At 37.1% G+C, this 12,868-nt stretch overlaps 1 protein-coding gene across 1 annotated transcript; it reads right to left on the bottom strand.

Annotated features, from left to right (window-relative positions):
* Nucleotides 1-6,724: 6,724 nt before the first annotated feature.
* On the bottom strand, nucleotides 6,725-12,500 carry LOC109051816 (transcription factor Sox-7-like). The gene is made up of 3 exons (XM_042746724.1): nucleotides 11,759-12,500; nucleotides 9,778-10,306; nucleotides 6,725-8,578 (listed from the first exon to the last, which is right to left on the bottom strand). The coding sequence occupies exons 2-3, from the start codon at nucleotides 10,007-10,009 to the stop codon at nucleotides 7,617-7,619; spliced, it is 1,194 nt and encodes a 397-aa protein (XP_042602658.1). The 5' UTR covers nucleotides 10,010-10,306; nucleotides 11,759-12,500; the 3' UTR covers nucleotides 6,725-7,616.
* Nucleotides 12,501-12,868: the final 368 nt, after the last annotated feature.

Raw genomic sequence — 12,868 nt, 5'->3', positions numbered from 1 at the left:
GTCTAGCATCTCTGAAAGTAGTCCTCTTTTGGATTTTATGATTCATAAGATGATTAAATCAATGGCTTAATGCGTTTTCGCAGTTCATATAGGTCATAGATCACTGGAACAAAAAAATTCCAGAGTATCGGGCTGTCACCAAAAACTCTTTCCAGCAGCAGGACAGGAAATTACGTGACTTTTTACACAGACTAAATGAAAGATCCACATTGCAATTAGGAAGCACAATAGGAACATCCTCCTCCACATTGGGGTTAAGAGTTATGACACTCCCGGGAGCTCCTGTGCTTTACAAAAACAAGCCTGTAGAGTTTGCAACCTACTCACACTGACCCTGTTAGGATGTCCACAGTATGATGATCTGTATCAGCAAAGGATTCAGTAAATCTGACTCCAGGACACTAATTACACCTACAATACATGTCAGCTCTGTATGGGAGTTGTGGGTCAGAAGTAAGAAAGAACCTGACACAGATGTCCCATAAATCGCTGAAACCTTTCTTATAGCTTTGTGTTTTGTCAGAATGCTTTATGGGATGAAAATGCACTGACAAACCTGTGCCTTGACTTTTTAGTTATAAAAATATTATTTATTCTGAAAATTTAAAAAGCTGTGGAAAAGTACTTCAGAGGTTAAAGGATTAGATCACTTCCAGAATAAAAATGTCCTGATCATTTACTCACTCCCATGACATCCAAGATAAGATAAGACCCTTATTCTTGGCTGGGATCGTGTAGAGCCCTTTGAAGCTGCACTGAAACTGCAATTTGTACATTTAAACTTGTTGCCATCGTTGAAGTCCACTACATGGAGAAAAATCCTTGAATGTTTTCCTCAAAAAAAACTTAAGTTCTTTGCGACTGAAGAAATAAAGACATGAACATCTTGGATGACGTGGGGGTTGGTAAATTATCAGGAATTTTTTATCCTTGAAGTGAAATTATCCTTTAAGGTTTAGAGTTACAGGGGTATTTGTTTTGGGGTCAGTAAAATAATCAGCAAGGATACATTAAATTAATCAAATCTTAACATTAAAAACATTTATAATGTAACAAAAATTCTATTTCAAATATATGCTGTTTTTAAACTTTCTATTCATTAGAGAATCCTGAAAACCAAAAACATATTAAGCAGCAGAGCCGTTTTCAAAATGTATAATAAGAAACATTTCTTTCAGCAAATCAGCATATTAGAAGATTTTCTGAAGAATAATTTGACACAGGAGACTGGAATAATGATGCTGAAAATTCATCTTTGCCAACACTGTATTAAAATATAAATTGTAATAATATTTAACAGTATGACTGCTTTTACTGTATTTTGATAAATGCAGACTTTATGAGTATAGGGGGTTTCCATCAAAAACATAAAATATACCTATATATATTACCTATATTTTTCAGTTTCATGACTTGTGATTTTTTTATTTTTCAAGCTGTTTCATGCATTTAAAACATTACATTTTACATTACACAATTAATATGCATGGTGAAAGTATCCTGACGATGCTGAGCGGGAGGAGACAAGGCGTAAAATGTTGATATTGGAATCGCTTACCCCTGAAAAGGAAAGTGAGGAAGCTGTATTCCCTCTCCCGTGGTTGGCAGTGGAACTCCAGCCTCATTTTCTCAGTTAATGGGACCTTTCAGTATCTGCAGTAAACAGGTGCTGGACTCAACACGGCTGGCGTATTCACACGCAGGTACAGGTGGGTGGCCGTTGGCTGCTTGCAGAATCCCTCAAGTTTTCCAGGGGTTCCCATCTGTACCCACTCGCTGGCTCCACCACATGGCACAGGGCCCTGGGCCAGGTCTGGTCCATTCTTTAGCTGGCCTTGCACCACGCCTGCACCACATCTGCTTGCCGTGTCTGTTGTTCTACCACAATGAGCAGGAATGCAGGAGAACAGCTAGACCTATAATCCCCAGCCACCAGTAATGGATGCCAAATATGAATAGTAAGCAGGTTATTATTCTTCTCCATCCACATGCTGGTATGTGCAGTGACCATATTGACAGACACAGACTCCTGTTCCATTTGGAAGGTTTGGCCATGAAGCTGTGACATACCATAGTGATTAGGTAGACTAATATGAGAAATTAGTTCTGTAAATTAACAAGGTCACTGTCACTGTTCCCCCTTTAACTTTACAGCTGACATGTATGGGACATCATATATGTAGATTTGAATTAGTTAGGTTATTGTAGCCTGTTTCTGCAAAAGTTATTGTCATTACGTTATTATTTATTGCAACTTTTAAAATCTCACAATTTTGACTATATCTCAATTGCAGCTTTTTAATTTTGGCTTTATATCTCACAATTGCAACAGTATCTTACAATTACAACTTCACATCTCATAACTGTGACTTACTACTTCATAATTGTGACTTTATATCTCACAATTTTAACTTTATATCTCATAATTGCCACTGTAAATCATGATTGCAACTTTATTTCTTATAACTGTGACCTAATATTTTACAAAGTGAGTTTATTTCTCATAACTGAGACGTAATATTTCAAAACTGAATTTGTATCTCGTAACTGACTTAATATTTCACAATGTGAATTTATATCTCACAGTTGTGACCATATCGCAGTTGCAACTTTATTTCTTATACAGTAATAGCGACATAATATTTCACAATGTGAATTTATATCTCACAACTGTGACTTAATATTTAATGATGTGACTATATCTCATAACTGCAACTTTATTTCTTATCTCACAACTATGACCATTTTAACTTTATATCTCACAGCTGCAATCTCTTTATCTAATCTCTTTATTGTGACTTAATATTTCATACAATGTGATTTTATACATCACAGTTGCAACTTTAGTTCTCATATTTGTGTCTTAATATTTCACAATGTGAATTTATATCCCATATTTGTGACTTAAATTCCATTTATATATATTTAATTTAACTTAGTTTGACTGTACAGTGTGACTTCACAGTGAACAGTAGCAGGAAATAACTGTGATAATAGCAGCATGTGCTAGAATCTCAATAATTATCTGTCTGCATTACAGTCATAACTGTAACTGTAGGAATATAATTCTGGCATAAATAAATTATGCAGTTGCATTTTTTTACATTCTCAGCCAAAGAAAATACAAATAACCATAATGTTGACTTGAATAATGCAATATGTAATTTATTTTTGTCTAAACAACTTTGCATCTGCCTGCATTAATTTACAAAGTAAAAATCAAAGTATTTTATTGTTTAATCATGAAAAGCCTTGCAATTTTACAGTGTACAGTATGTGTTGTCTGACTCATGTTAGCATATGGGCTGACGTTATCAGGTGGCTTTTTTCCACACCCAATCAGGCTTATGATCAGAGCTCGAGCCAGTATGTCTCAGACAGGGGCGTCAATATGCATGACCTCCTCTCCCTCAGGACACTTAATACTTTACCCAGATGTGCACAGCAAGGTCGTACACACGCAGTGTGACACCATCAGATACCCGCTGTGAGGAAGATGGCACGTGCTGGAGCACTCTCTTGCATATTTGCCCTGCGATGTGACGTCACTGCTGGGGAAACAGGAAATAGTTGAGACTACCTGGCATCCACATTCCACAGAGCTGACCTGAGAACGGAGCCGATCCCGGGAGCAATCAAAGAGAAAAAACAAGAAGAGCCCATTAAAAAGGGGAAATCTGTTCACTTAAATTAGATACCTTTGAAGCATAAATGTCTTAAAGTGTTGTCGTGAGACGGATGCAAATTCAAACATGAATTTGAAGTTGTAATGCTGAAAGAAATTGTGAAAAGAACAGTTTGATAAACAATGTATACCATAAATTTGACATAAGTTATTAATATAGTCAAGTTGACTTTTTGCATATTTTTAATTGAATCGAGAATTCATGCATGACCTCATTTTACAAATAACGATTCACATAACATTCTGCACATTAATGTAATTCTCAGGCACTGTATTGAGCTAGCCAACACTCTGGCCTATTTAAGGAACATGGAAATAGAGGCCATTCTGTGGGTGACACTGAGTGCAGTGTATTCTTAGTATGTTGCATGGAGAATTATTCAAGTTTCACAAAGGAAAAGACTAGCAGATGAGCTGATTGTTTGCCCTGGTTTCCTGAAAGTCAGCAGTCTCCACAGTGACTACAATGGGCCGCGATGTTAATGAAAAGTCTTGGTGAAAACCCTAAAGCAGGCTCAGTCATGGTTGCAGTATAAACTTATATCTTATGTTTAATTAAGTTAATGTACCAAGTGAAATATAGTTTAAATATTGGACAATATTTTGAAATATACCCAGTAAAGATCAATTTACCAAACTGCTACACAACTGTTTTAACTTAAAGAATAAGCACACCCATATAAACGACCTTTATCTAAAGTCTCTTTTTATCTCATTTTAATTAGGTTAATGTGTCCAGTGAAATATAATTAAAATACCTGATAATATTGTGAAATATATCTTTACTTTATCCAATGATAAATGTTTTCAAACGCACTCATTTTAATTCTGCGTCTTATTTTTAATTAAGTTAATGTGCCTAGTGAAATATGATTAAAACAGTGGATAATATTTTGAAATATAATCCAGTAAGGATGTTTACCTGAGAGAATGATTAAAAGCTCTCACTCGAATCATCCTTTCTTTCATTTGGAATTCGAACGAAACGTCTCATTGGAAAGTCCGATTCACTCTCTTTCTCTCTTTGTAGTGGTGGAAAGTCGAGTCTAGACTACTTTTTGGGCGAATTATGATGAACAGATTAAAAAATGATTCTCCATTTCATGTCCCTGTATTATTATGCACTCGTTTATGTAAATAATGTTTTTTTTTCTTGCATTTGCCTGTTCAAGATTGATACTGTGACCAACTGAGATATTAGCCTATTTATTATTATTAATGGATTGTTAATATTTTTAATTAATATTTTGTAATATACACATGTAACTACTATAATTATAATTATAACATATAATTACTAATAAAGCCTACATTTTGTATAAATATGTCTTTTAGTCTGTTAACACGTCTATGAAGTAGGCTATACATACAATGTGTAACTGAATATTTGATTGGTTAAAATACACATTGAACACGTTGTCCTTTAGAGCAAGCACACAACAAGCCTAATTGTAGACAAGGCCAAATAAATGTATTGTTTAAGTCTGACTGAAATCAAAATTTTAAAATGTATGTCAACATACTGATGTTGAATTTTGTGTTTTACTATGACACAATGCCCTTCCCCAAGGCCAGTGGAATAGGTTGTATTGGGCCCACTTACTCTGAACCCAGAGGTGTCTGGGTCATAAGCCACGATTCAAGCCGCGGCCTGGGGCTGGTGGCCCCAATCACCCCCTCTCCCCCAAACCTTGAACATTCATTCACAGGCTGTTAATAACAACCACACTTGTAAAAAGAAATTGGAGTCACATGATGAATGTCCCTTGACTGAAATGTTTCTTAAAAACGAATACGACGCCTCAACTCACATCATAACCACAAGCTACTAGCACTTGTCTTTGGAGCCAGTGACAGAGACAGATTAAAAAAATCTGTGCTGAGCCCGGTGTGTGGCCAAACCAGAGGAGGGTCAAATCGAAGTCCTAAAAAAACCACGGTGTGAGATATTAATCAACGAGAGCCATGTTTCCTCCCTGCTAAAATGAACAGCAGGTTCCCTTTCCCTCGCCATGGGCTCTTATAATGCGGGGACCGGCCGGGGCCCAAACATCCTGACGGAGAGAGGCTTTACTCTTATCAGGCAGGAAACACTGCTTCTCCGCCACATCCTCTTTACAAGAAACACGACTCAACCGTTCCCAAAAAACGCAGGAAGACCAAGCCAGACTCCAGGATTTGTCAAACGCCCGCCACCGCCTCCCTCTTTCCCCCACTTCAGATTCCTTTTATCAAAAAGAGGAGGAATTTGAAAAGAGAGGGAGAGAGAGACAGAAAAATAAAAATCGATGAACGTGTAAAACAGTTGACGGGACGAGGTGTATTTATTTATTTCGCAGAGATTATGAAAGTCTGCATCAGCAAGATAGGACAGGCAGCAGAGGGGGACGAAGGTAGGGTAGGAGGGGAGTTCCAGCGCTCTGCTTAAGACACGCACCCAGAATAAGACGACGGGAAACAAAAGGCCCATGGAGATGGAGGCGGGGAGAAAAACAGCAGAGCCTGTTTTACACTAATCCTCTGATCCGCGGAGGAGTGAAACTGAGTGCATAATGGGTGTTGCTGATAGCAAAGTGGGAACATAGGGTGGATACCACCAGTTTCCAGAGCTATGGTTATGGCGACGGCCCGCCACGCACAGCAACAACAAATGTAGAGGTCAGCTTTTTGAAGGGACCTCAAATGGTAGCGTTCAGTACTTAAATAAATGTGTGGAAAAAAGCTCCACAAATACTGAAAAAAAAAATTTAAATAAGCATTTAAATAAACACTAAGAAATAACTATGAAAATATGAACATTTATAGTTTATATGCTCATTCATGATAAAAAAAATATTATGAAAATTTAAAAAAAGATTTTAAGTTTTTTTACTTTCATAAAGCAATCTATATATGAATATACATAAATAAAAATTAAACTAAAAAAGAGCTAAATAATAATAATGAAACTGAAAAAAAAACTATAACTTCCAATAAAGCAGTTTATCCGTACTACTAACAGTGAGCAAAAAAATCTTTCAGTCATCACAAAATCAAGAGTCTTTTCACCTGTATTTATTTTGTGTTTTTATTTAGCGGCGTCTAATTCAGATGGGACCTCAGAACATTCACTTTTAATATATCACAAAATGAACAGCATCTGCAACATTTTTTTTTTTTCTCAAGTCCAGACCTACAGACAGAATCACCGTGCTGTACTTATATGGGCATAAACAATGCAATTTATCATGAAATCTTATGAAAGTCCTCATCATTGAAATCGGCCAAACAGAACGGTGTTCAACAAACATCAATGCTGAGCTACGTTCTTCCGCTTGACATCTGTGTGGATATCAAAAATGAGAATACTAAATGTATAAACTCAAAATTTTATTTGAATTAAATTAATATGGAAAACCTTAACTGGCATACAATAGTATTCATTATTATTATTATTTTAACTGAGCATACATATACATTTTTGAAATGAATGTAAAGGGAAAAGAAAGGGCAGAATTTCCTTTAAAATTATGTCCTATAAAGGAAGAGACCAGCCTCACTTAAATAATTCTTGAGGTAAAACAATTGAGGTTTGAAAAAAAAATCAAATGAATATATCTGGACTAAAAAAAAGCAATACAATAAGCTTTAATGCAAAGCAATTCGATATATATAAATAAGCTTTATAGCATATGTACATGCTTTTGTGGCAAGATATGAGAGCATTTTCTATGTTTGTCCATTTTTTCTTTTACTTCCATTCTTCTTTTGGAAACAAAGATGGGAATGAACTTCAGTTTTTTTTTATCTATGCATCCCTGAGGTGTCCTTTGACTTCCTGTAGCTTCTCTTTTCCGCTCCCTCCACGGCCTTCCTTTCACCTGCCAGTCACTTTGCTGACCCTTGTCGAGCCCACAGTCTCTGTCTGTGTCAATTGTCTCTGTTTTGGTGTTTATGAAATGCTGTAGTTGTTGTAATAGGCTGCCGTGGCATCGGCCAATACAGAGATGAGACTGGTTTCCGTAGTGCTGCTGGAGCAAACGGAAGCCGGCGTTACCTGTATGTGTCCCGTGACTGTCATCCCGCCCTGTTCGGGGTGATAACTAGTGGAATTTAGGTACTGGTCGAACTCATCTCGGTCTACCTCACCCAGCAATTCAGCCTGGCTCAGCTGGTCCAGACCCTCCAGGTGCCCCTGCTCTGGAGGCGGCGAAAGCTGGCCCAGGTGCCCCTGGTGCCCATGATGGATCTGAACCTGCGGGAACGAAGGGCTGTAATAGGACAACGGAGGTGCTGTGATAAGGGTCGCCCCACTTCCCTGGTGGGACATCGGGATGTGGCCCAAATGTGAGCTCCCACAGTGCAAATGTACCTGCTGGGAGTAATCGGGATGGTAGGGAGGTGGACTGCTCATGTGCACCGGGGTGGGACGCCTGTCATCTGGGCAAGAGGTGGAGGATGAGCAGGAGCTGGTGGAGACTGAGCTGGAGGACGAGTAGTAGGTCTGGTGTTCGTGATCCACGGCGTCCAGAGGTGACATCTCAGGTGGCGTGGGCAAGCCGTACGGGTACGTATCGAAGCTGCTGTTGGAACTGGAGGGATCTCTGAAGACCCTGACGCCGGGTAGAGCTGCACTGGGAGAACCGAAGCCACCACTGCCACTCACACCGCTCTCGTCGTCTTTATCGAGGGGGTGACAGCAGCCTCGGGGATCCGGGAGGGAGTTTTGGTCGGGGCCGAGGGTGGTCAGGAGGAAGCCAGGGTCCACTCGTTTACAGATGCGCTTCAGCTGCTTCTTCCTACGAGGACGGTATTTATAATTGGGATAGTCCTGCATGTGCTGCACCCTCAGCCGCTCCGCTTCCTCCACATACGGTCTCTTCTGCGGCGGAGTTAAAGCTTTCCATGACTTTCCTGTTGGAGAGAAAAAACAGGAACTTGAGACTTAATACTGTATTTTTAAAGATCCATTTGGAGTTTTAAAAGATTGTCCAGTTAGTAACTGTTCCCTTTTCAATCATATTAGCACCAACACAAAATAATTAAATGGTTTATTAGTTTACAAACAGTTAGTTTATCTGCTTCTGTATTGTGCAGCAAACAAAGTGAGATTAAATAATGTCTGCGTAAGCATTTTTTTAAAAATATATTTTAACAGATATAATACAGATAATAATCAACAACTAGTACAATTGCTTATAGTGGCAGTTATAAAAATGAGTCTTTTTGAAGATACTTTAAAAGCTTTTTAAAGGTACATCATTTGTAACTTGGCATACATTTTATAATGTTTGAATTGTAATAATGGCAGTAATTATACTGAATTTATAATTTTAAGATTTTAAAACCACTTGAAAGAATTTTCAAAGATTAGAACAGCAGAGAAAAAATACATAATTTCCTATAAATGCCAAACAGGCCTGCAGATGTGTCACAACTAAAATAATGTATAGCAGTAAATAAAACTGATAAAAAATATACACACATACAAATTATTATTTCAGAACTTCTAATTAATTCATTATCCCATAAAGTTGTACACTTTTCTTTCAGTTATTTCTTATACAAACCCAAAGTCGAATTAATAAATTTGAAATAGTCTCTATTATTATTTATTTTTATATTATTTTTATTATTTATTTATTTATATATTATTTCAAATAGTTTAACTATTTTATATAAACTCAGATTTGTATAATATTTATGATTGAAAAAAAGTCTCCCACACGCGTGAAATGATAAATACTAATCTAAATACAAATAAATACAATTTAAAGATGTGTCTCGTCTCGCTGACAGTTTTGTTTTAGTTTATTTTCGGTTCAGGTTCGTCTCGGACACATTCACGATTTCTGTTTTCTTTACGCTTCTCAAGTTTAAAAAAATATTTTTTTTTATAGTCTATAATTTGTTTCTACAATTAGTTTAGAAGGGATTAAACATCCCACTTTCTATATTCAATGCAGAAAACAAAACAACTGTCTAACAAAAGTCTCACAAAACTTGCCAATTACATTAATAACAATCTCCTACTTTAATAATAATAATAATAAATATGAGCCGTTAATAATAATGATTTTTACACAAATAGTAGCCTGCTGATAATGTCTTACCCAGCATCTTGCTTAGCTCCGCGTTGTGGAGATCGGGGTTCTGCACTGCGAGTCTCTTGCGCTCATCTTTGGCCCACACCATAAAGGCGTTCATGGGTCTCCTGATGCGCGGCTCCGACACCTTGTCCGCGGGAGCTCTGTGGGAGGTGTGTCCGTCAGGTACGTCCGCATTTCCCGCAGAGCACTCAAAGCTCTCCGGCCAGGACGAATACGCGCTTATCAGAGCAGCCATGTGCGCTCTCAAAACTTCGGCTTCCCTTCTCCTCAAACTTTGTTGCTCGAGCGCGAATGTGACCAGGAGTTTTTCTTTTGTTTTTGAATTTAAAGCAAAGTAAAAGCGCAATCAGAGATGACTTTGACTGAGCAGCTGGTGGTTGAAGAGCACTGTGAGAGAGATGAGTGGATGGTGCTCGACTCCCCCTGAAGCTGTGATTCACTGTTTCCTCCGGCATTGGGAAGCGCTTTATATGTGAGGAGCAGCTTCCAGCACAGGCCCACGAGAGGATCTCAGCTCCTCCTTGACTGCAACCTGAGACCAACGACAGAAAAAAAACAGAGGTGACAAAAATATTTCAACAGCTTTACCACTAAATCACGTCATTAGCTGCTGATTGAGTTCATTTTCATGACTTTATTTTGACGGAGCGATGTTTCCAGTCAATCTAGTTGACTGCATTTCCTATATGACAATTATAGAATAAACAATTTAATCTGGGGCCGCTGATGATTCTTGGCCGCAAAAGGGTTAATGCAAGGAAACATTTATTAAAAGTTAAAACTTGAAAAAAAAAGTTACTACATTTCACAAGTGTTTGGTTTGATATAGAAACTAATACTGGTTCTTCAACTGTTCTTTTCCGCACCTCAGGTTTAGCAAAGCAAAGCAGTTCTTGAGTTGGTTATAGGATTCTCTGGAAATTGAAAAAGGTCTTGAAGTCACATTACAAGTTTATAAGATCAGAGTATTGGTTTCTGGATTCTTCACCATCAGTACATCTATATGTAGGTTTTCTAAAGAACTAGAGAATGAGAAATGGTTCTTCAGTTGTATCAAACTTAAAACAAAAACAATTTTTGTTCTATTTGGAATGTTTATGTTTATTCTAGTTCATAAGTGCATTCTGGGACATCTGAATGTTTGTTGTCTTGATCCACATTAAATCATTAAAACTTCTCATTATGAGGTCAACTTCTCAATTTTTGAATGTCAAAATGAAAACGAATCCCTTCAGCCGAAGTTGTCATGAAAATAAAGGAAGCTATAAAAAATATAAGAAAAAAATGTTATTTAACCACTAATTCACAAGATGTTATATTGTGTGTCATTGGTTAAAGGGTGTTATTATAGGCACAAAATGCATCAAAAATAGCAATCAGAAGCCAGGACCGGGATTATCCATTTATGAATTTTGATTTAAAATTTGGAAGCCTGTAATGAATGATGATGCCAGGCATGGAAAGAGTGTGAGTGGGGTTAGTTGGCATATGGGTATAAAATTAGAATAATTAACAATTAATTCATGTTGGGGTTGGTTGGCAAAGATGTGCAACAAATTTAGTCATGTTAAAAAATAAATAAAAAAGACATTCTGTCAAGAATGATTTTACCTGAACACTTGACACAGCTAGAGCAAATTAAAGCTTTTGTTCCACTAGTACTCTTAAAATAATGAAAAGCACGCTAACCAACACCGGTTTCCACTTTACTACTGGAAAAGCAATAAAATATTCTTTATAAAATGATGCAATCAACTGTACATAACATTTTAAAAATAGCAAAGATGTTGAAAAGTTGCTTTAAATAGAATGATATATTTAGAAATTTAAACCCATTTTGATTGGGCCGCCATGCGTCCAAGTTTCAGCAGAATTCATGACGCATTTTACATTCTCATTATTCATTTTCACTTGAGGAAACTGTTATTTAACTTCCATCAGACATGACACAGAACTTTTCCCATACAGGTTCTACATCACTTACTCATCAAAACCGGTCGTTCTGCACAATGATTCACATGTCAGACAGTTCAGATCCTCCCTTCTTCAGCTGCTCCACAACAACATGAGGGCTGCTGTGTGTAACTCCTATTGTCATGATCAGATGATGGAGTTCCTGTTGACAGCTGTATCGGTGGGTCATGAAAGCTGCAGCAAAGACCAGAAGAGTTCAGAATAAACCAATGATCTACTCAAGAGAATCTGAACCGAGAAACTGGTGTTTCAAAAAATAAAAAAAAGTATCATTTTATGACTGACCTTTGAATTTCTTCCTGTAAGATTCAAAGAGTTCAAAGGAATGGTTGGTTCCAGTGCAGTGAACAAGCAGAGGACGAACACCATTAAAATGAGGGGTTCATTCGCTGAAGGAACAGGAAGAGGAGCTTGATGCCCCAGATTGCAAAAACATTCCAATAGAAAATGAAACTTCCTGCTCTCCTCGTCCTACCTGCATATGTTTGGGTGTGACAAACTGGACGTGTAAACTGTTTACTCATTTGTGCCATTCACTAGATAAACATCTTTCTGGTTCTGCATTTTGAGGCATGATTTCCTGTTTTGTTTGATTAACGTTGGGCAACTGCAGACACACCTGCTGCTTTGTGTTGAGTTTATCTGTGTTGAAGCAAACACCTACTGAGAAGTTTTAGCTATAAGGAGAAATGCTTTATTTTTGTCACATGACCAAACATTTATAAAAGGCCCATGATGCACACCTGGCTAGTTGGGATGCACAAGTCATAAACAGTTTATTTTACATCAAAGCAAACATGGGTAAATATATATGTATGTATTTTTTCAAGTTTTTGAAAGAGTAATATTGTGATATATTATTACAATTTAAAATAACTGTTTTCTATTTGAATATATTTTAAATTTAAATTTATTCCTGTGATGGCAAATCTGAATTTCCAGCATCAGCAAAACCATTTTTTAATTATGTTCATAGACCATTAATTATTACTTTTTAGCAATGAATCATTAAATTAAGCATTCTCTTAAATGGGGTAAAGTGTGTGTCAGACACTTCGGGGGAGTCAAAATAATAAATTTTAACTCCCTTACTATAACAAATACTGTATACTGTAACAAA

Source organism: Cyprinus carpio, chromosome B20 (genome assembly GCF_018340385.1).
Source record: "Cyprinus carpio isolate SPL01 chromosome B20, ASM1834038v1, whole genome shotgun sequence".
Classification (NCBI taxonomy): domain Eukaryota; kingdom Metazoa; phylum Chordata; class Actinopteri; order Cypriniformes; family Cyprinidae; genus Cyprinus; species Cyprinus carpio.
This window is presented reverse-complemented; position numbering and strand designations above follow the sequence as displayed.